Source organism: Chlorocebus sabaeus, chromosome 22 (genome assembly GCF_047675955.1).
Source record: "Chlorocebus sabaeus isolate Y175 chromosome 22, mChlSab1.0.hap1, whole genome shotgun sequence".
Classification (NCBI taxonomy): domain Eukaryota; kingdom Metazoa; phylum Chordata; class Mammalia; order Primates; family Cercopithecidae; genus Chlorocebus; species Chlorocebus sabaeus.
Genome location: NC_132925.1, coordinates 5,692,770 through 5,715,045, shown reverse-complemented (window position 1 = coordinate 5,715,045; position 22,276 = coordinate 5,692,770). Strand labels below are relative to the sequence as shown.

Genomic DNA, 22,276 nt, shown 5'->3' with positions numbered 1-22,276 from the left:
GGGTCCACTAACTCCCTAAATCTTATAAAGGACTCTAACCTTCCTAAGTTGGGCCTTGAACCCAAGTTCAGTCAAGCGCCCTTACATTTTATTGAGAGGAGCCTTTAAACCTGTCTTAGGAGAGACTCTGACTCCCTTAAATTGGGCCTGTAATCCAACCCCACTCTTCACTCAGGTATGTGCACCCCACTTACCCAAAGTTGGCCAGTTGGTACACGCAGGTGATTTTCCTTTGGCTTGGAAATCTCTTTAGTTTGATCTTTTCCATGGACCACCAGAAAGATGTTACTGGACCCCACCACTTACCCAAAGTTAGTCTTTGAGTCAAGAGTCTCCTTAGTATTGTGCCTGCTGTGATGGCCAGAAAGATGTTACTGGAAAGGGGTCCTGATGCAGACCCCAAGAGAGGGTTTTTGGATCTCAGGCAAGAAGGAATTCAGGGAGAGTCCATAAAGTGAAAGCAAGTTTATTGAGAAAGTAGAGGAATGAAAGAATGGCTACTCCATAGGCAGAGCAGCCCCAAGGGCTGCTGGTTGTTCATTTTTATGGTTATTTTCTTGATGATATGCTGAACAAGGGGTGGATTATTAATGCCCCCCACTTTTAGACCATAGAAGGAAATTTCCTGATGTTGCCATGGCATTTGTGAACTGTCATGGCACTGCTGGGAGTGTAGCAGTGAGAAAGAGCAGAGGTCACTCTCATTACCATGTTGGTTTTGGTGGGTTTTAGCTGGCTTCTTTACTGCAATCCGTTTTATCAGCAAGGTCTTTATGGCCTGTGTCTTGTGCCAACCTCCTATTTCATTCTGTGACTTAGAATGCCTACCCATCTGGGAATGCAGCCCAGTAGGTTTCATCCTTATTTTACCCAGCCAGCCCCTCTTCAAGACGGAGTTGCTCTGGTTCAGACACCCCTGACAAACCTGGTACAGTTAAGAGGAATGGGAGTTAGGTGTTTGATTTTGTTTTTAATATTCTCATCAGTACTGTTGCCTATAAGTGTGTATAGGTGTGTGTATTTAAAGTGAGAGTGTGTGTGAGTTTGTGTGTGTGTGTGTGTGTGTGTGTGCGCGCGTGTACAGTGATTTCTTCTTTTCCACTGGGGTATGTTCTTCAGTGGATGCCTGAAACTTCATGTTGTAGAACCCTATATACACTGTTTTTTCCTTTACATATATAACTATAATAAAGTTTAATTTATAAATTATGCAGAGTAAGAGATTAACAACAATAACAAATAATAACATAGAACTATTATAACAGTATGTCAGTATCACTACTTGTGCTTTGGGGCCATTCAGAATAACATAAAGGTGATTTGAACACAAGCACAGCAATACCATGGCAGTCTGTTTGATAACTGAGTGGCTATTGAGGGACTAATGAGCAGGTAGTGGATAGTGCAGAGATGCTGGGCAAAGTGATGATTCACATCTGGAGTGGGATGCAGGAGGACATCACAAGATTTCATCATGCAACACAGAAGGGCATGCATTAAAACCTATGAATTGTATCTGGCATTTTCCATTCAATATTTTCAGGCCACAGTTGACCATGGGTAACTGAAACCATGGAAAGCGAAACCATGGATAAGAATGGACTGGTGCTGTACAACTGGCATGTACACACACACACACACACACTTTATGTTAACAAAGAATGACGTATCATTCACAGTCTGGAGGCAAAAGGGAGGCTGTGATAGACTGTAGTGATAAATCCTGTTCTCCTGAGCAGTGAGTTCTCTTTTGCTGGCCTCATCTAGCATGTCATCCTTTCTCTCATCTTCCGGATCTGATCACTGTATTTTGCTTCTGTGCCTCTAGAGAAATTATGTTGGACATTTAACAATTATAGAGGAAAATATCAAACCTTAACAAATATTTAAGGAGACTCTGTTGCAGGTACAGTACAGTGGAGCTTGCTGTGGAGAATGAAAGAGAGACATTAGATGTGGCCCCTTCCCACAACCATACTGATTAGTATCAAAGGGAGCAGGGGCGGTGACTGCAAGTTTACTTTTTTTTAAAAAAAGAAAAATCACAGGTCCTGGTTTAAAAAATTGCGTTGTGCTGTGCCTTACACTTTGGTGAGTTAAGTACTCACTGCAATACCAGAGAAAAGCCAAAGAATGTCATTTTAATATAGATACTTTCTTTTAAAAGTTAGTCTTTAGTACAGTAAAGAGGAGTAGGAGCTAACGTTTTTATATTCTCATTAGGACTATACATTATTTTTATATACATGTAAACTTTGAAACAATAACAAATTATGTAACATCCACAGCATGGAGGCTTTGATAGACTTTAATTAATTCCTAGGTGAAATTAGTATGCATTACAATTTAGAGAAACAAAATACACAAACCTGCCAATCAAAATGTTCAGCCAACAGAGCTGGGGCTTTTTCATTAGTTATATTGCCTTGAATTTCATCACTGTACCAGCTGGCTTCTTGTCAATTTATAGTTTGGACCTTTACATCAAACAGCAAAAAAATTAATTACAGGAGAAGGAGTCCCAATAGGAATTTTGCACTTAGAGGTTTTTCACAGTTAACCAGATATGAATGGGGCTGTGTAAAGAAGAAATGGAACTAGAAAGAAGGAACTTGGTAGACTTTTTTAGAGCCATTAACTATAGCAATATTAGTCCCCTGCTTCCCTGATTTTGTTTTAAGGTTTAACCGAAGTTTTCAGACTTCTCATTTCTAGAAGCACCCAGTTCTGTTACTATATTGAATGCAATGAATCATGTCATGAATTCTGAATTCTCTTTGAAAAGGTCCCAAGTGATGGCTCAAAAAATTACTATCCTCCCTTCGTTTTGAATTGAGGAACATTCTATGTATTACACTACTGATCATAATCATAATTTAATGAGCAGAACGATCATGCTTTGATCGTTAGTGCCAGATTACTTGCAGTGCGTATTTTGGACTCAGAACTATTGTTCTTAAGTGTCACAGTCATTGCCTCTGTGCGCTTCAGTTAGTTTAAATGTGACTTTTCTAAGCCTCTTATCTGTTGAATAAACCAGCCAAAGGTTTTAAAAATGCTTCCTTTAATTTAGCTTTCTACTTTTCTTTTTTATTTTGCTTAAAAGCCCTTACTTGTGACCCATTCTTCTAGTTGCTGACATTCTAATATAGTGAATGGTTCTTTCACAAATGCATTTAATCTTTGGATGTCTGGAGAATCCGAAGAACACATTTCTCTCCTCTGAAAAATGCATGTGAACATACATACAACATTTTGCATAAAATATTAGAAAATCAGTAGAAATGCATGAAACACAAGTTGTGAACACCTGTTGCATTCATTGAGGAACATATAAAAATATTTAAAAATATTATGTACACATGTATACCTATCATATTCATATATAGTTTAGGAGTATATAGCTTAAATTCAAATGCTGATTCAGATCATATTGTTTGCATTCTGTCAAGTTATCTATACTAAAATAAATCAATTATATTATTGGCCATCAACTGAATAAATTTAGATTTCTGATCCATTTTTATACACAGCAGCCCTTACTTATAGGCTCATTTGGGTCACCATATTTCACTGTACTGTCTCAATTACTGCCATGTATCCTAAGTAATTTGTAGACCACAGCTGAGAAGAACATTCTTAACTTGTTTTAATGATAGTATTTTTCTTCATTAGGTTTGTGAGCTGTGAGCTAGTGTAGGACACTAACAGGCATTTTCCAGTTTTCTCTCTCCAGACTTAAGAATGGTTCACTATTATCCCAAGGTCACTTTGAAAGTCTTTCTGTGATTTGCTTCCATTTATTTTATGCTTGTGTTTATGGTTTTGAACCAAATATGAAATTTAATGTTGCGTTTGTCTGCATTAAACTTAATTCGCCCCTTGTCAGCTCGTTTACAACAGAGAAAACATTCAGAGCCGCCCTGTAGAATGTTTTGTCTACAATCACTGATATAATTTTTCTGTCTCTCTTTGTTATATGCAACTTTCTATATTTTTCAGTTTAAAAAGAGGCCTCTCTGAAGGAACATTTTCAGAAAACCTAAATGTCTAATAGAAATTAATAAATGATTTTCTAATAAAATAGAATCAACCCTATTTTGAATTTTTTTAGTTAAAGCTCTATTTTCTAACTTAGAAATTTAATTTCATATTACATATGTATATGCTTCTTGAGATGCTCTTTAAAGCAGTGAATTTATGCTTGAAAAAGATAAATGAAGTAAAAGTTAAAATATAAACAATGTCTTAAATTGAGTTACATTACCAAATATTTTGTGTGCTTTTTTTCTTGTTCTCAGATTTTTCCAAGTACTTAAATTAACCTCATGTAATTAAATTTCTCCATTTAAAAATTAGTTACTTTTGGCCGGGCGCTGTGGCTCAGGCCTGTAATCCCAGCACTTTGGGAGGCCGAGGTGGGCGGATCACGAGGTCAGGAGATCAAGACCATCTTGGCCAACATAGTGAAACCCCATCTCTACTAAAAATACAAAAAAATTTAGCCGGGCAAGGTGGCGGCGCTTGTGGTCCCAGCTACTCGGGAGGCTGAGGCAGGAGAATGGCGGGAACCCGGGAGGCGGAGCTTGCAGTGAGCCAAGATCGTCCAGTGCACTCCAGCCTGGGTGACAGAGTTAGACTCCGTCTCAAAAAGAAAAAAAAATTGGTTACTTTTTAGAAATAATTTCAACTTTTATTTTAGATGCGGGGGTACATGTGCGGGTTTGTTATGTGGATATATTGCATGACACTGAGGTTTGGAATATGAATGTCCATCACCCAAGTAGTGAACATAGTACCCAATAAGTAGTTTTTCAACCCTCCCTGCTTTCACTCTCCTGCCTCTAGTAGTCCCCAGATGAATTTTTTTCTTAATGCTTACTAATTTTTCAATACCATTATATGGTATTGAAATGATACATGAATATTCTAAATTGATATATCTTAGAGGGCACTAAAATGAAACATTAAATATAAATGGTGAAAAATACTTTTAAAGTAGAATCCTAAACATATACATTAAGGAATATAATTTGTGTGTTGAAAATTATTTTCAGGAGCAATCTGCTAATTTGTGCCTGTATCTTCGAATCATGAGTAGTGTTCAATACTTGGGAAATGTTTGATCCTAGAATATCTGCTGTTTGCATTTGAGCAGATATTATATTTATTCAGTTTCTGTTAGGGAAATATCAGACAGGTGTACAAAGATACATTTAAAAGACTGGTGATTTTTTTATAACACGGAAATATTACAAAAGTCGAAATTACTAACTTAAGGTGATTAGTTAAATAAACTTGCATTACGTGGTCCACAATGGAATACTATCATGGAGATGCATACTCATTGATATGTGAAATGCTCATTTTAAATTTCAAAATAATATATAATATGAGTCTATCTTTGTTCAAAAACAAGTTGTCGGTAGATGGTAGATAGGTATGAATGTATGTATAGGTATCACTATAGATATAGATATAAATATACAGATGTGGATATAGACAAAAATAAATACAATGTTTATCGAGAAAAACAGGTTATTTTGTAACATCTGTGTGTGTAATTGTGATTTTTAATAATATTTCTGGCCGGGCGCGGTGGCTCAAGCCTGTAATCCCAGCACTTTGGGAGGCCGAGACGGGCGGATCACGAGGTCAGGAGATCGAGACCATCCTGGCTAACACGGTGAAACCCCGTCTCTACTAAAAATACAAAAAACTAGCCGGGCGAGGTGGCGGGCGCCTGTAGTCCCAGCTACTCCGGAGGCTGAGGCAGGAGAATGGCGTAAACCCGGGAGGCGGAGCTTGCAGTGAGCTGAGATCCGGCCACTGCAGTCCAGCCCGGGCTACAGAGCAAGACTCCGTCTCAAAAAAAAATAATAATAATAATAATAATATTTCTATGTGTTGATTACTTAATAAATTAATAAATAAAAGAAAAATAAAACATTATAATAGAAGTCAATATTTATTGAGCACATACCGTGTATCCTATATGCTTCTAAATAATTTACATGCCTTACCTATTTAATTGTAATTTTGCTACTCTTCAGTCCTTAGTCCTTATTATCTTAGTCTGTTCGTCCTACTGTAACAAACCACCATAGACTGAGTGGCTTAAACAACAAAAACTATCTCTCATAGTCTGGAGACTGGGAAGTCCTAGATCGTGTCACTGGCAGATTTGATGTCTGGTGATGCCCTGCTTCCTGGTTCACAGACGGCTGTCTTCTCACTGTATCCTCCATAGCAGAAGAAACAAGGGAGCTCTCTGGGGCCTCTTTTATAACAACATTAATCCTGTTCATGAGGCCTCAACCCTCCTGACCTAACCACCTCCCAAAGCCCCAACACCTAAATGCCATCACATTAGGAGTTAGTATTTCAACATATGAATTTGGGCGGGGGGAAGGGGGCAACTTGCAGCTCATCACCATTATTTATGCTGTAGATTATAAGCATGTGAATTTTTCACACTGGAATGTTAGAAATAAATAATAATGTAATTTCACATTTTTATGGAGTCCATGGACCCTCTGAGGCTGTATCATGGTGTGTGTGTGTGTGTGTGTGTGTGTGTGTGTGTGTGTGTGTTTTCCTGGAGAGCAGTTATGTAGCTTTTAATCAGATTGTGGGATGAGTTAATACCATCCTCTGATTGTTTTAGTCAAACTCACCTTCATTTCTTTACTACTGAAAACTCCACTACCAAGGCAAGATACTAAGAGCAAGCGAAACTATACAGTGAAAATGAATTTGTTGTTTTCACCTCATTAATGTACCCAAGGCAACTGGTAAAGATAGCAAGCAGCAACAGCATGACCTCAGGTCACATTTTCAAGCAGGCTAGGAAGAAACGGGAGCTGGGGAGGTCAGCAGGTGCCAGGAGTGTTCTAGCTTCTATGAGGGTGGATATAGGATTCCTAACATAGTTATCTGATTTACCCTATCAGTCTGGGTATCTTGTAACAACGTTATTTTTATTTTCAATTCTGTCATTTAAGATCTAAAACAGTAGATGATTCAAAGCACATTAATAGTTGACTTTGGGATATGTGTTTGTATTATTAAAATATGAATAAATGCATCTGTGCAGAACTTCAGCACTTTAAAGAAAGGAATAAGGCCATTCCATGAAAACATGTATGAAGAAGAGCGAAATAGCTAGCTACTCTTTGGATTCATCCTTGTTACCTGTATGGGCAGCTGGTTCTCTCCTCAGAATGATGATTTTATAGATGAGGAAACTGAGCAGGAAACTGAGCACTGGAGAAATTAAATTGCCTATATTCACATCACTCGTAAGTGGCATAGCTGTGATTTAAACCCAAGTCTTGCTGACGTGGGAATCTGCATCCATGGGCATCATGTTGTATAACTGACTACTTTCAGAATATTATGGAAAAGTTGATAAAATATAGATTCCAGCCTAGTAATCACTCCAGAAGTAATGTATCCATATCATTGGGGGTAGGGGGTGAACATTTTTAACAGCCTTCCTTGGTGATTCTGGAATGTAATATAGATTGAAAAACCTAGCTTTACACCAGCTTATTTCTGCATCAGAGGGGAGATCATGTAGCAAGTTCTTATTTATGATTTTATTTTTTGGTAGCATTTAATGCTGCTGACCACCCTCCTTGGGACTCTTCTTAGCCTTCTATGTTTTCTTTTAATGTCCCCTTTTCCCTTGCTAACCATTGCTCTCAGTCTTCCCTAACATGGCTTCTCTCTGCCTTCAGTTCCTTGGTGTGCTGGCCGTGGCCTTTTTTCTCTGGTGGCTCTCATTACCTTTGCTTATTGAGGCTTTATAAATTACTCTCTCTCCCCACCTACAATTCTCTCTCAAGTTTCAGTACCTTATTTTTATCATTCTTCTAAATCTACAGATGCTGGTGTATCCTTCACGTCTTAAATTTAGCAGGCCTAAAATTGAACTCATTATCTTCTTACCCCAAACTTTCTGTCACCGTTTTCCTCTAGTGTAGTTAATGCTGTCACTACTCAGCCTCCTGAACTCAAAATTTCAAAATTGCATTCCGACTTTCCTTCTCCTCACTGTCTCTATTCAGTCAGTCAATCATCAAATCTTGTTATTTCCATCTCAGAAATGCCATTTGAATCGATCATTCTTTTCTCTATTTCCACAGAATTTCATCATCTGTTTTACACTGGATTCCATACTGGTTTTCCTACCATTCAACTTTCCCTGGAATCCAGTCTTTTTTCCACATGGTACCAGAAATATTTTAATAATAAACACATTTGAAATTCTCATGTCCCTACTTTAAAATAGCCTTTGATTCCCTAATGCCTGCAATATAAGGTACAAAATGTATACGGTTCATCCTAATGGTCCTACTTTATCTCTTTACCACAAGTCTTATTTTGTGGCTGAACTAAACTTTTCACTGCATCTCACTTTCTCACTCTGATACATTTGTGCATGTCACTCCACTAATTTGGAATCTCTGTCCAGGTATGAGAAGTTGGTCATTCTTGGCCCTGGATTTCCATAGAATTTACTTGGGCACAACATGCAATAGTAGTAATTAAGAGTCAGGGACTGAAACCAGACTGTCTGGTTCACAAGGCCCAACTCCTTAATTACTGTGTAACATCTTTGTGCCTCCATTTCCTTATCTGCAAAATTAAAATAATAATATTACCTACCTTAGACAATTGTCGAAGATAGGGTTAATTCATGTGCAATGCTTACAATGGTGCCTGGCACATATTAAACAGAAATTAAGCATGTGCTGCTGCTTCTACTATAATCCTGAAGACAATGGTGTAACAGTCTCCATGAAAGAGGGCTAAAGGAATTGCTCATTGTGCTGTTGCTTCTGCTGTCATCATGATGACAATGATGTGACAGTCTCCATGGAAGAGGGCTAAAGGAATTGCTTATTAATACTGGGATCAACCCAGAGATCCATAGCTGTCCCCCCAAAAAAGTATTTTGCCTATAGGAAGCCTGGATCCAGTTTGTAGGCTAACATACTATCTCTACCTCATGGCATTTCTAGTCTCTCGTAAATCACCGACTAGTTAAAATCCCACTAGTCATTGGATTGGTATGTGGACATATACTTGTTCCCAGACTGGAAGTCCCTTCATTATCAGTAAAGATTGCTCCAGTTGCAATGCCAGAGGTACATTATTTTGCTAGTTTCATGGTTGAAGGAGTAAGCTGTGCCATGGGTATACCTTGGGCTGGTGTGAGTCAGACTTTAGACCTAGGCAGGACCTTTAAATACAGCAGAGGGACATTCCTCGTGTCAATTTAAAGCATCCAAAAGTAAATATAGCCTCATGAAGTCGGCTCTCTGCTATGACATGCTGTGGACAACATCATAAGAAATATCATTTAGACTGAAATTTGAATTAAGCAAAATGTTTGTAGACCCTTTAATTTTTAAGAAACTGCTATACACCTATTTATTTGGATGATATTTTTGTTTGGATGAATGTGGTCCTGAAAAGTTAAATGTAAGTTGCAGAATTTCTTAGCAAACTTCACTATTTAAAGCACCTCTGCAGTAAATTGTTTTGAATTACATCCTAGCTTATTAGTTTTTATTTATTATAATATTAATATGCAGTTTATTTGAAGTAGGACACATTTGTATTGGCTATGATACTTTCTAACTCATTGGAGAAATTTATAGCATTAATTAGAAATTTGCAGCATTAATTAGAAATTTGTAGCACTAATTAGAAAATCACAGCAATAATTAATTGTAGCACATGAAAGAAAGTTTTGGAAAGTAGCATTTAATTTTTAGGGAAAGAAAAGAAGGCTTAAAGTAGAGATGGAACTTGAGGGCAACAATAAGAACCAATTGGTTAGATGACTAATATCTAAAATTGCTTCTCAGAATGGAAACTATGTATTTGTTACTGTTTTATTTTATTTTTTAAGTTTATTGGGTTTCTGGTTCTGATCATTATAGTGAGAGATAATATTATATAGATCCCCAGCCAGGGCTCTCAGCTATACACACAGAAGAATAAGTGTAAGCATGCAGGCACACTTGAAATGAAAGGTACATATCTATAGTAACAAATAGATCTGAAAAAGAAATATGGAAAATTAATAATAAAAGTAATGGCTTGAGTTTCCTTAGCAGCTGAAGTTTACAAGGTATTTGCCTAATGTGTTGTGGTAGGAAAAACTGGATTTTAATGAGAGGAACTCAATTTTAATGGTTGCTTTCCCACTGTGTGAAGTTGGGCGAGTCTTTTAACTGGTCAGAGCTTTGGATTTCTCGTCTGTGAAATGAATATAATAGAGAGTTCCTTTGAGGATCAAAAAATAACCTACATACAAAGCCTTTGGAAATTGTCAAGCGTTGTACAGATTTCAGAGATTATAGAAATAGAGATTTCAGAAATTACTCTGAGATCTCAGAGATTATTTCAGAAATGAAATAAGTATGGCATCAATAATTGTCTTCAGTTTGTGCTTGAGGAAACCGGATGTGCCACAAGTAATGAGCAGCCAAACTGAAGCTGGACCCCGGGCTTCTGAGTCCAAATGTGGTTCTTTCTGTGCTAGACCATGCTATTTTTGAGCTACACCTGTACATCATTCGCAGGACACAGGTCTAGTAAATGATAGCCTAAACTGAATTTTAAAAACATTAAAAACATATAATTATTGATTTATTATTAGTAAGAAATTCTAATATTACAAGGTGACATTTACATTTGTTTTTTAATGCAGGTAATGAATTTGGGCATCCTGAATGGTTAGACTTCCCAAGAAAAGGAAATAATGAGAGTTACCATTATGCCAGACGGCAGTTTCATTTAACTGATGATGACCTTCTTCGCTACAAGTTCCTAAATAATTTTGACAGGGATATGAATAGATTGGAAGAAAGATGTGGTTGGCTTTCAGCTCCACAGGTAAGCTCTTTACTGTGAATGCTGTGTTTTAGTCACCAGTGATGAACATGCTTAGAATGGCACCTGATTTAAATCCATATGCAGGTCTTCTAAACAACATTTTATTATTCAGTGTGTAGTGTCCTGTAACATACTTCAGGTTGTCAAAACATGCCACTGAAGTCTCTCCAATTGATAATGAACATCTTAAACATAATGGCCTGCTTAGTTTCCTGGTTTGTTTGTTGTTACTGTTTAAATTTAGTAATTTGTATTTTTATTGGTTAAAATAAACAATAAAAGTTCTGCAGGGAACCTATTTTAGAAATTGCTGTGGAAACATCTTAATTGTTTTGACCACTTTTTTTATGTAAATAATTATGCTGTCATAAAGAAACTACTTTGACAACATGTAGATTTCTTTATTTCTTTTTTTTTCTCTTCTTTACTGGTCTCTAACTTGTAATTTCAATAGATGCCATTATACCTGCATGCTGTTTTGTATTTTTCATGAGACTGTCTGTCCTCTGGAATTAACGTCTCAGTTTTCAACAAATTTTAGAAAATGTAATTAACAAGTGAAAATTTTATACAGGCTTCTTTTTTCCTGGCAAAAATTAACATGTAATATGTCTTTGTTATAATCCATTTACTTTATCCTGGGGCTGTTTGAAATTACTGTTGATGTGTTTTTACTTTGGTGTCTATGATTCTTTTTTTTTTTAATGGCTGAGCAAAAGTATTTATATATTCAGTAAGATTTGCTCCATGACATGAATGCCCTAATCACATTTATTAGAAATGCTGTTTCCAGAAGAGAGAGCAAAATGATGCTCCTTTTCAATAGGAACAGTGTTGAATACCAAAAGGCACCCCATTTACTCTAGAGCTTTAGTTCACATTCTAAATTACCAAGAGTGCTGCTGCTGATGACATGCACAGCAATAAGTCCTCTCAGAGCTCAGGCTGAGTGAGGATGGAGTTGGAAAAGCAAAGGCTTTTCACAGCCAACTGAAAATACATGATGATGAATAAAAGAAGAGAGTTTACAGATATAATTTCTTTTCAGACCTTATCTTTTTACTAAGAAAAAAAGTATTGTAATTGACTTTAGGTTGCCATTGAATCTGACAAATTTGGGTAAAAATGGAAAATGGTTAAGGGAGCTATAATTTCAGAAACTATGTTAAAATAACAATGTTACATTAAATTTTGAAAAGTAATTTTATATACGTAACCGCATTAAGCTGCAGACTAAAAGTCTTAAAGAAAATCCACTTATTAGATCTAATATATACAAACACTTTGTAGTATGTATGGGTACCATGGTTTTACTTAAAACCTGAGCCACAATACTAGTTCTCTATTTGAACTATGAGGTCGGCAAGTGGCTGGTGAGCTTTGTATACGCCACTAAGCAATTTTTGAGACTGTTCTTGGTTCACAGTTAAGTATAGCAAAATTGTAACATGTTCAAAAATATATAGTGTTCTGAAATATTCATTTTGGGTTTAATAACCAGACTATTGAGAAAGACGAAAAATAAGGTACTTGTAGCAGCATCTAGATATTATTTAAATGTAACACGTGTATTAATTCTTGCAGGCCTATGTGAGTGAAAAACATGAAGGCAATAAGATCATTGCTTTTGAAAGAGCAGGTCTTCTTTTCATTTTCAACTTCCATCCAAGCAAGAGCTACACTGACTACCGAGTTGGAACAGCATTGCCAGGGAAATATCCTTTTTGTTACAAGTGAATATAACTGTCCACATTCACTTCTTTATTATATTATAGGACAAAAAAAAAAAAGACTAAGGTTGATCTTGATGACAGAAACATTGATTTTCCTCATCTGAAAAATGAGGAACATGAAACAGTTGATGGATAAATCTTTGCTCAGCTCAGTTATACTGAATTATTCCTAAGCTTCATTTTGGCTTTAAACAGAGAGGTTAGTGCAGACATGGTTCACATCAAAGGAAAGAGCTGTGGATCTTGCTGTCTTGAAGGTTCCAATACGGAGCCCTGCTGTCCAGGTCCCCACATCCACCAACACAGAAGCCAGTAAATGAAGTCTCCTGAGACAATAGCAGAGGCTCTGGACTTAGGGGACCAGGCTTTAAAAAGTGTAACTGAACATTTCTGAAATAACATTTCTTAAATGCTGTTTAGATCCAGTAAGCAATATGGGATACAGCTGTAGTTTTACTCTATGAAAATATTTTGTAAGTTGCCTCTGAGACTTGTTTCCTTTCCTCCACTCAGTGGGAGAGAGCAACAATAGTTGTAATGATAGCTTCCTTCCTTTTTCTGTTTCTTCCCCTAAATTCAAGACATGGCATACCTTTGTAGGCCTGAATTGGTAAGAAGGCAAGGCAGGGGCGGCGTGAGCAATAGAAATAACCAGGGAGAATGTTTTTTATGTTCTCTGTGTATTCATTTACTCTTTCTTTCATGCATTTTACAGATACTTACTGAGTACCTGTTTACTGAACACCTCTGTGACGACTGGGTGCTAATTACTGTAAACACAGGAATTCTCCTAGCAGATATAGTCACTGCCCTCATAGAGCTTTTAAACTAGTAAAGGAGATAAACATTAGTCATTGTAGGTTTGATAATTATTACAAAGGAAATGTACAGTATATTTTAAAGACATGTTACTAGATCCATGAAAAAAAATGACAGATTCAGGACCTAGCAACAAATCAGCCCAATTTTTCCAGCAGGCAGTAGAAATAATGTGCTTGTCCCCTGAAGCCCTAACAGTGATTAGCATCTGCCACCTGAGCAAGGTGCCTGATGCCCACATGAAGTCCTATGTGTCAGGGTGTCTCCAGCTACAATAAAGCAACCCTCCCACTCAGCTGGCTCAAATAATAAGGAAAATGTATTTGTCACTTAACAAAAATCCTAAAGTCTAGTTTCCCCAGCACTGTGACAGTATCAGGTTCCCCAGTTCATTCTTTTTGCTTTCAATTCTCAGGGTGCCAGCAATGTCCAAATGGTGGCCCCTGTTAATAATCATTAGATAAGAGCCATGACTCCTAGTGTCACCCACTTTCAGACACAACAAAATGCAGACAGATTCTTTTGTGTATCTCTTCAACAGTGAAGCTACTTCTTTAGCAAAATTTCTTTCATATTTTATTGACCAAAGTTGGGTCTTACATCTCCCAGAAAAATTTTCTAGGAAGAAAAATGATTATTACCATGAGTGGCTTAATCAGGAATTACCCCCCGAGCCTCAGGAAGACATCCCTTGGTAAAGTGGACACACCCAGACAGAATTTTACTCTGACAGTAAGAAGAAAAGAGCCAGTGCTTTTTAGTAAGTAGCCTGCAGCATCTGTCACCACCTTGTGCTGCTCATGACATTGAGGGCAGAGAGAGATGGTTCCCTACTTTCTTCCCACCCAGCTCCATATAACATCAGAGCATCTAGGAGAGGAGGCTGTAGTTGTGACAGATAGCACAAATGTGCCCCAGATAACCTACAGAATGTGCTGTGTTGTCTGTCTCTTTATGCCTGCAAATAAATCAGTGTGATGGGTTATCTACACTAAAGAGTACAGTCCTATTCTGGGAAACAAATGTCCTCTTCATTTCCATGAAAAAATCCAAACAAATACTAGACATGTAGCAATTTGTATGTGATCCTTCTCATCTGCAGAGTGCTAAAGTAATGCTCCTAGACTAAACCCTTCTATACTTGGTAGTGTAATATAATCAAACCAAAGTACATTTACAGAATACCTGGTGTCTACTACAACCTTTGTTATATCTTTGCAGCACTGTCCTTGACCCTTAAGTGGAGGGAAAGAGATGTATGAAACCCAAACTGTGATGTAAGTCTTAATGCAATAAATGGAAAAGGAACAAGGAGCAAGAATGTTCCATGGGAGAACAAAGGACAAGAAAAATGAAAAAATAAATGGCAGGGGAGGAGGGGAGAGATACTGAGATTAAGACAAAGACTTTTAAGCCTAGATTTGGAAAATGGACAAGATTATAGCAGGAAAAAAAGAAGAAAGCCATTTCAGCTATTAGAAATCATAGACTATTCTTAGATAATGGACAGTACAATGGATTAATTGGAGAATGATGACTATAGAAAGAAGTATTAAGAGATAAAGCTGAAAACATAGATGGAGATCACATAATAGAAGATTTTAATGCCATATTAATTAGTCTTTTTTCTATGATTTTATAGTGAGTTGCTGCAGGTTTTTGACTAGGGAGCTACTTGATAAAAATGTAGGCTTTAGTAAAAGTTCTCATGTACCAGTGTGTAAGGGAGCTTTCATGAGGAAAGAGATTGGAAGTACAGATACTAATTATGAGAAATTGCAGTACACCTAAAAGATAATTAGGGCATGAACTAAAATAATGGCAATAGAATAGAAAAAGTTTTTGAAGCCCTTGTAGTGAAGGAACTCAGGATCTGTTTGGACATGGAGTAAAGAAGGGAAAATGTAAGGTTTCACTTTGAACAATAGAAAGAATGCTGGTGGAATTATTCCTGAGGATAGCAGAGCCGGGAGAGGTAACCAGCTGGGGGAATAGAAAATATAAATTTGAGCAGGATGGTTGAATAGAACTCTCCAATGGTTGTCCTCCCTTCAGGAACACCAAATTGAACAACTATCCACACAAGAAAGTACCTTCATAAGAACCAGAAATCAGGTTAGCAATCACAGCACCTCATTTTAACATTATTTCAAGCAAAGAGGCACGGAAGAGGGTAAGAAGGACAGTCTTGAATTCTCTATACCAACCCTCTCCCATGCCTTGGCAGCACCACGTGGGACGTGGAAAGAGAGAATCTGTTTGCTTGGGGGAGGGAAAGCACAGTGATTGTGGGACTTTGCATTGGAACTCATTGCTGCCCTGTCACAGCAGAAGGCAACATGGGCAGCATTCAGAGAGCACCCCCAAAGAGAGCCTTTAGCCCAGCCCTCGCCAGAGGGGTATTGCCTGTGCCAGCATTCGGAACCTAAGTTCCAGCTAGACCCAGCACTGCATGCTAAAGTACCCTGGGGTTCCAGATAAATTCGAAAGTCTAGGCCACAAGGACTGCAGTTCCTGAGCAAGTCCTGGTGTCGTACTGGACTTAGAGCCAGTGGACATGGGGTACACAAGAAAGGAGAGGGAAGAGTGAAGAGGCTTTTTCTTATAACTTGGATACCAGCTCAGCCACAGTAAAATAAAACAGCAAGCAGAGACCTAAAGCCCCTATTTCAGGCCCCAGCTCTCAGAGGACATTTCTAGACTCACCCTATGCCTTTTAAGGGAACTTGCTTCCCTGAAGGGAAGGACACAGCCCTGGCAGAATTCTTTACCTAATGACCAAGGTAAAGTAGCCAAGTAGCAATTGCCACAGGCCTTTGATGAGACCCAGAACCGTGTTGGCTTCAGTTGTAACCCAGCACATTCCCAGATATGCATGCTGGCCATGAGAAGAGACTCCTTCTGCCTGAGGAAAGGAGAGGGAAGAGTGAAAAGGACTATATCTTGCAACTTGGGGATCAGCTCTTCTGCCACAGTAAAATAAAGCACCAAGCAGACTCCTAAAGCGTCCAGTTTTAGGCCTTAACTCCTAGATGGCATTTCTCAACCTTCCCTGAGCCAGAAGGGAACCCAGTGCCCTGAAAGGAGAGACCTAGGTCTGACACAATTCACCAACTGCTGACTAAGGAGCCCTTGGACTTTGAATAAACATCAGCAGTAGCCAGGCTGTGGTTGCCATGGCCTTGGGATGATGGTGGCCATGGAGAGAGAGCCGCCTTCTGCTTGAGAAAATGAAAGAGAAGAGTGAAAAGGACATTGCTTGCAATGTGGGTGCCACCTCAGCCACAGTAAAATATGGCATGAAGTAGGTTTCTAAAGTTCCTATTGCCAGGCCATAGCTCCAGCATGGCATTCCTAGACCTACTGTGGGCCAGATGAGAACACACTGCCCTAAAGGGAAAGACCCAGGCCTGGCAGGATGCTCTCTCCCACCACTTGCTGACTAAAGAACCCTTGGCCTTTGAATAAACATCACTGGTACCCAGGCAGTAGTCACTGGAGACTTCGGGTGAGGCCTAGTACTATGCTGGCTTCAAGTGGGACCCAGCACAGTCCCAGTGGTGTTGACAATGAACTTGCTTGCTTCACCCCTTCCTCCAATTCCAGGCAGCTCCAGGATGGAGTGAGAAACGACCTTTGTTTGGGAGAAAGTAAGGGAAGAGAACAAGAGATTCTGCCTGATAATCCGGTGAATTATCTCAGATCTTAACTAAGACCATCAAGGTAGTACCTCTATGAGTCAACAAGAGTGGAGCCCCTTAATATAGATACCACTGCAATGACTGAAGACTTAGATCACAACACCCAAGTCTTCAAATACTTAGAAAACCTTCCCAATGGCCAATATAAACAAGCCTGAGCTGTGAAGGCTACAATAAATACCTAATTATTCAATGCCCAGACACTGGCAAGCATCCACAAGCATCACTACCTTCCAGAAAATCATGACCTCAATAAACAAAGTAAATAAATCACCAGTAACCAATCCTGGAGTGACAGAGATAGGTGACCTTTCTGACAAAAAAAAAAAAAAAAGAAAGAAAAAAGAAATAGCAGTTTTGTGAGGCATCTTGATGAAATGCAATTTAACAGAGAAGGAATTCAGAATTCTATCAGATAAATTTAACAAAGAGATTGAAATACTTTTTAAAAAAATCAAGCAGAAATTCTGGGGCTGAAAAATTCTGTTGACAAACTGAAGAATGCATCCGAGTTTCTCAACAGCAGAATTGATCAAGCAGAATAATTAGGGAGCTTGAAGACAAGGTATTTGAAAATGCATAGAAAAGACAAAAAACAAAAAAGAATGAAGCATGCCTACAGGATCTAGAAAATAGCCTCAAAAAAGCAAATCTAAAATGATTGGCTTTAAAGCAGATGGAGAGAAAGAGAGAGAGAGAGAGAGAGAGAGAGATTCAGTTAGAAGTTTATTCAAAGAGATAGTAATGGAGAACTTTCCAAGCCTAGAGAAAGATGTCAATACTCAAGGACAAGAAGGTTATAGAACACAATGCAGATTTTACCCAAATAATACTACCTCAAGACATTTAAAAATCAATTTCCCAAAGGTCAAGGATGAGGAAGGGATCCTAAAAGCAGCAAGAGAAAATAAACAAATAACATATAAAGAAGCTCCAATACATCTAGCAGCATACTTATCAGTGGAAACTTTACAGGCCAGGAGAGAGTGGCATGGCATACTTAACGTGCTGAAGGAAAAAAAAACTTTTATCCTAGAATGTTATATCCAGCAAAAATATCCTCCAAATATGAAGAAGAAATTAAGACTTGCCCAGACAAACAAAAGCTGAGAGATTTTGTTAACGCTAAAACTGACCTACAAGAAATGCTGAAAGGAGTACTTCAGTCTTAAAGAAAATAATGTTAATGAGCAATAAGAAATCACCTTAAGGTACAAAACTCACTGGTACACAGACAAATAAGTACACAGACAAATATGGAATATGACAAGGCTTCAATTGTGTTGCATGAACTAACTACAACAGCTTTTTAAGACATAGACATTATAATAAGATATAAATACAAACAACAAGTTAAAATACTGGTGGGGAAAGTTAAAGGGTAGAGTTTGTATCGGTTTTTCTCTTTGTTTGTTTTTGCAATCAGAATTAAGTTGTCATCAGTTTAAAATAGTGGGTTATATGATGTTACTTGCAAGCCTCATGAGAATCACAAATCAAAAAGCCTTCCACACAGATAGACAAAAAAATAAAGTAAAAAGCAAGAAATTAAAACATATCAGCAATCAGTTTCACAACAAGGAAGATAAGAAGGAAGACCAAAAAAAATAAAAAATAAAAATAAACAGAAAACAAATAACAAAATGGCAGCAATAAGTCCTTATCAGTAATAACATTAAATGTAAATGGACTGAACTCTCCAACCAAAAACATAGAGTAGCTTAATGGATAAAAATACAAGACCTAAATATCTGCTGCCTACAATAAACATACTTCACCCATAAAAACACTCATAGACTAACAAATAAAGGGATGGAAAAAGACATTCTGTGCAAATGAGAAGGATAAAACAGCAGGAGTAGCTGCATTGTCATCAAATTATATAGATTTTGAGACAAAACCTATAAAAAGAGACAAATACGGTCATTATATAATGACAAAGGGTCAATTCAACAAGAGAATATAACAATTATATATGCACCACACACTGGAGCATCCATATATATAAAGCAAATATTATTAGAGCTAAAGAGAGAGATAGACCCCAATACAATAATAACTGGAGACTTCAATACCCTACTTTCACCTTTGGACAAATCTTTCAGCAGAAACTCAACAAAGAAACATGAGATGTAATCTGCACTATAGACCAAATGGACCTGATACATTTCATCCAATGACTGTAAAAGGCATGTTGTCCTCAGCTCATGGAATATTCTTAAGAATAGACCGTATGTTAGGCCACAAAGCAAGTCCTAAAATATTCAAAAAAAATTGAAATAATATCAGGCATCTTCTCTGACCAAAATGGAATAAAACCAGAAATGAATAACAAGAAGAATTGTAGAAATTATGCACATAAAACAATATGCTCCTGAATGGCCATATACCAATGACCATACCAATCCATGGCTAGGTGAAGAAAGAAATTACAAATCCCTATCAAAATACCAATGATATTCATCAAATAAATGGAAAAACAATCCTGAATTTTACTTGAACATAAAAGACCCAGAATAGCAAAAGATACGTTGCACAAAAAGAAAAGAACTGGAGCGATCACATTACCTGACTTCAAATTATACTACAGAGCTATAGTGACCAAAGCAGTATGGTAATGCCATAAAAACAGACACAAATACCAGTAGAACAGAATATAAAACCCAGAAATAAATCCATGTATCTATAGTGAACTTATTTTCAACAAAGGTGCCAAGAACATACAATGGGAAAAGGGCAGTTTCTTCAATAGATGGTGCTGGGAAAATTGGATATCCATGTGCAGAAGAATGAAGCTAGACCCCTGTCTCTCATCATATACAAAAAAAAAAAAAAAAAAATCAAAATGGATTAAAGGCTGAAATCTTAGACACAGTTTATGCCTAAACTAAGCATAAGCAATCAAAGCAAAAATGTACAAATGAGATGATAGCAAGTTAAAAAGTTTCTGCACAAAAAGGAAACAAAGGGAAGAGACAATCCACATTATGGGAAAAAAATATTTGCAAACTATCCATCTGGCAAAGGATTAATAACCAGAAATATATAAGGAGCTCAAACTATAGGAAAACATTTAATAATCTTATTTTAAAATGGGCAGATCTGAATATACATCTCTCAAAAGAAGACATACAAATTGCAAACAGGTGTATGGAAAGGTGCTCAGCATTACTGATCTCGAAAGAAATGCAAATGAAACCTACAGTGATAAATCTTCTCACCCCAGTTACAATAACTTTTTTCCAAAAGACAGACAATAATGATCCTGGTGAGGATGTGGAGAAAGTAGAACCCGCATACACTGTTGGTGGGGTCGTCAGTTAGTACAGCCAATATGGAGAACAGTATGGAGATTACTCAGAAAAACTAAAAATATAACTATCATGTGATCCAGCAATGCCTCTGCTAGGTATATACCCAAAAGTAATCAGTATATGGAGCAGATATTTGCCCTCCCCTTTTATTGTAGCACTGTTCAGTCTAGCCAAGATTTGGAATCAGCCTAAGTGTCCATCAATACACAAATGAATAAAGAAAATATGGTACATATACACAACGGAATACTATTCAGCCATAAAAGGAATGAGATCGTGTTATTTGCAACAACATGGATGGAACTGGAGGTCGTTCTGTTTAGTGAAATAAACCAGGCATAGAAAGACTAACTTTGCATATTTTCACTCATTTATGGAAGCTAAAAATTAAAACAGTTGATCTCATGGAGATAAGAGAGTAGAAGGATGGTTACCAGAGGCTGAGAAGTGTAGTGGGCTAGTGAGAAGGAAATGGAAGGCTTAATGGCTGCAAAAGCATAGTTTGACAGAATGAATAAGACCTAATATTTGATAGCACAACAAGGTGACTACAGTCAACAGTAATGTATTCTACATTTTAAAACAACTAAAAGTGGAATAGGAATGTTTGTAACACAAAATAAAGGATAAATACTTGAGATGATGGATCCTCTATTTACCCTGATGTGATTATTACATTTTGTATGCCTGTATCAAAATATCTCAGGCACCCCATAAATATATATGCCTACTATATACCCATAAACATTTTAAATTTTAATTAAAAAATTATTTCATCGTTGTCAACAAATGGAAATGTATAGAGTTTTCCATGATGATATTTAGGAGAAAAATCTTGGGGCAAGCTATAAGGATCTATCTAAAATATATTAATATATTAACTTTAACAAGTAGTGAATATTATGAAAGCATACATAGTAATATATGTATTATATTTATGTAGTATAGGGTATTAGTGTGACCCCTATAAGTCAGTAAGACCCCCAAATGTTAGTTTATATATACTGACACAGAATTACACTATATTTGAAAGCCTGGTTCGGTTTTGAAAATCTTGACACAAATTCGGTCTTTTTGAAATTTAGTTATCTGCTTAAACGTCTATAGGTACTTGTTAACACGAAAATTTTCTACTTTAATAAATAAATACTGAAAGTTTTTACATTAGTCACCTCTTTTGGAAGCTGTACTCGTTGTAAGTTGTGATGATACAGACGTTGGAAAACTGAACCAAGTCTTTATAGAAATTATAGTTGGATCCTCAGTCATCTATTTGGTCTCCAGGAGAAACACGAAGAAACCTTGTTGACCTGTTTCCTACATTTTGCCTGCTACAGATTTGTGCCCACTTGGACCTTAATTATTCTTACCACCCATCTCCTCCATGTCTTTCCGTTAACAAGTAGTAAATTCACATATGTTGTTGCTTTCTCTGAGAACATTTCCATTGTAATAATTCTCTTTGAATACTCACAAAGTATTGAAGATGTAATGGTCTATATAGGTGATGGGAGAATTGTATCATGATTTTTACTTTATATATTTTAAGTTTTGGGGAGCAGGAAGGGAGCAGGAGCACATTTCCAATGTAATTTACAACACACCTTCTAATTAAGTATATTTTAATAACGCCAGCCATAACTCTGAGATTGAAATCACAACATCTTCCTTTTGTGAGGGACTCTGCTTCACCCTCCCAGTTCAGTGCAGAAGTCCCATCTAGAAATTTCTTACAAATAATCACCTGTTATTCGAATACTTTGCAGTGCCAGGAATATCACTATTTCACAAGATA

The 22,276-nt window shown here is 37.2% G+C and overlaps 1 protein-coding gene across 1 annotated transcript in view; it reads left to right on the top strand.

Moving 5' to 3' along the window:
* GBE1 (1,4-alpha-glucan branching enzyme 1) overlaps window positions 1-22,276 on the top strand; it is a 265,726-nt gene that overhangs the window by 210,375 nt on the left and 33,075 nt on the right. The window contains exons 13-14 of the mRNA XM_007986177.3: window positions 10,730-10,914; window positions 12,499-12,629. Of these exons, the coding sequence (XP_007984368.3) occupies window positions 10,730-10,914; window positions 12,499-12,629 (316 nt within the window). The remainder of the gene's footprint in view (window positions 1-10,729; window positions 10,915-12,498; window positions 12,630-22,276) is intronic.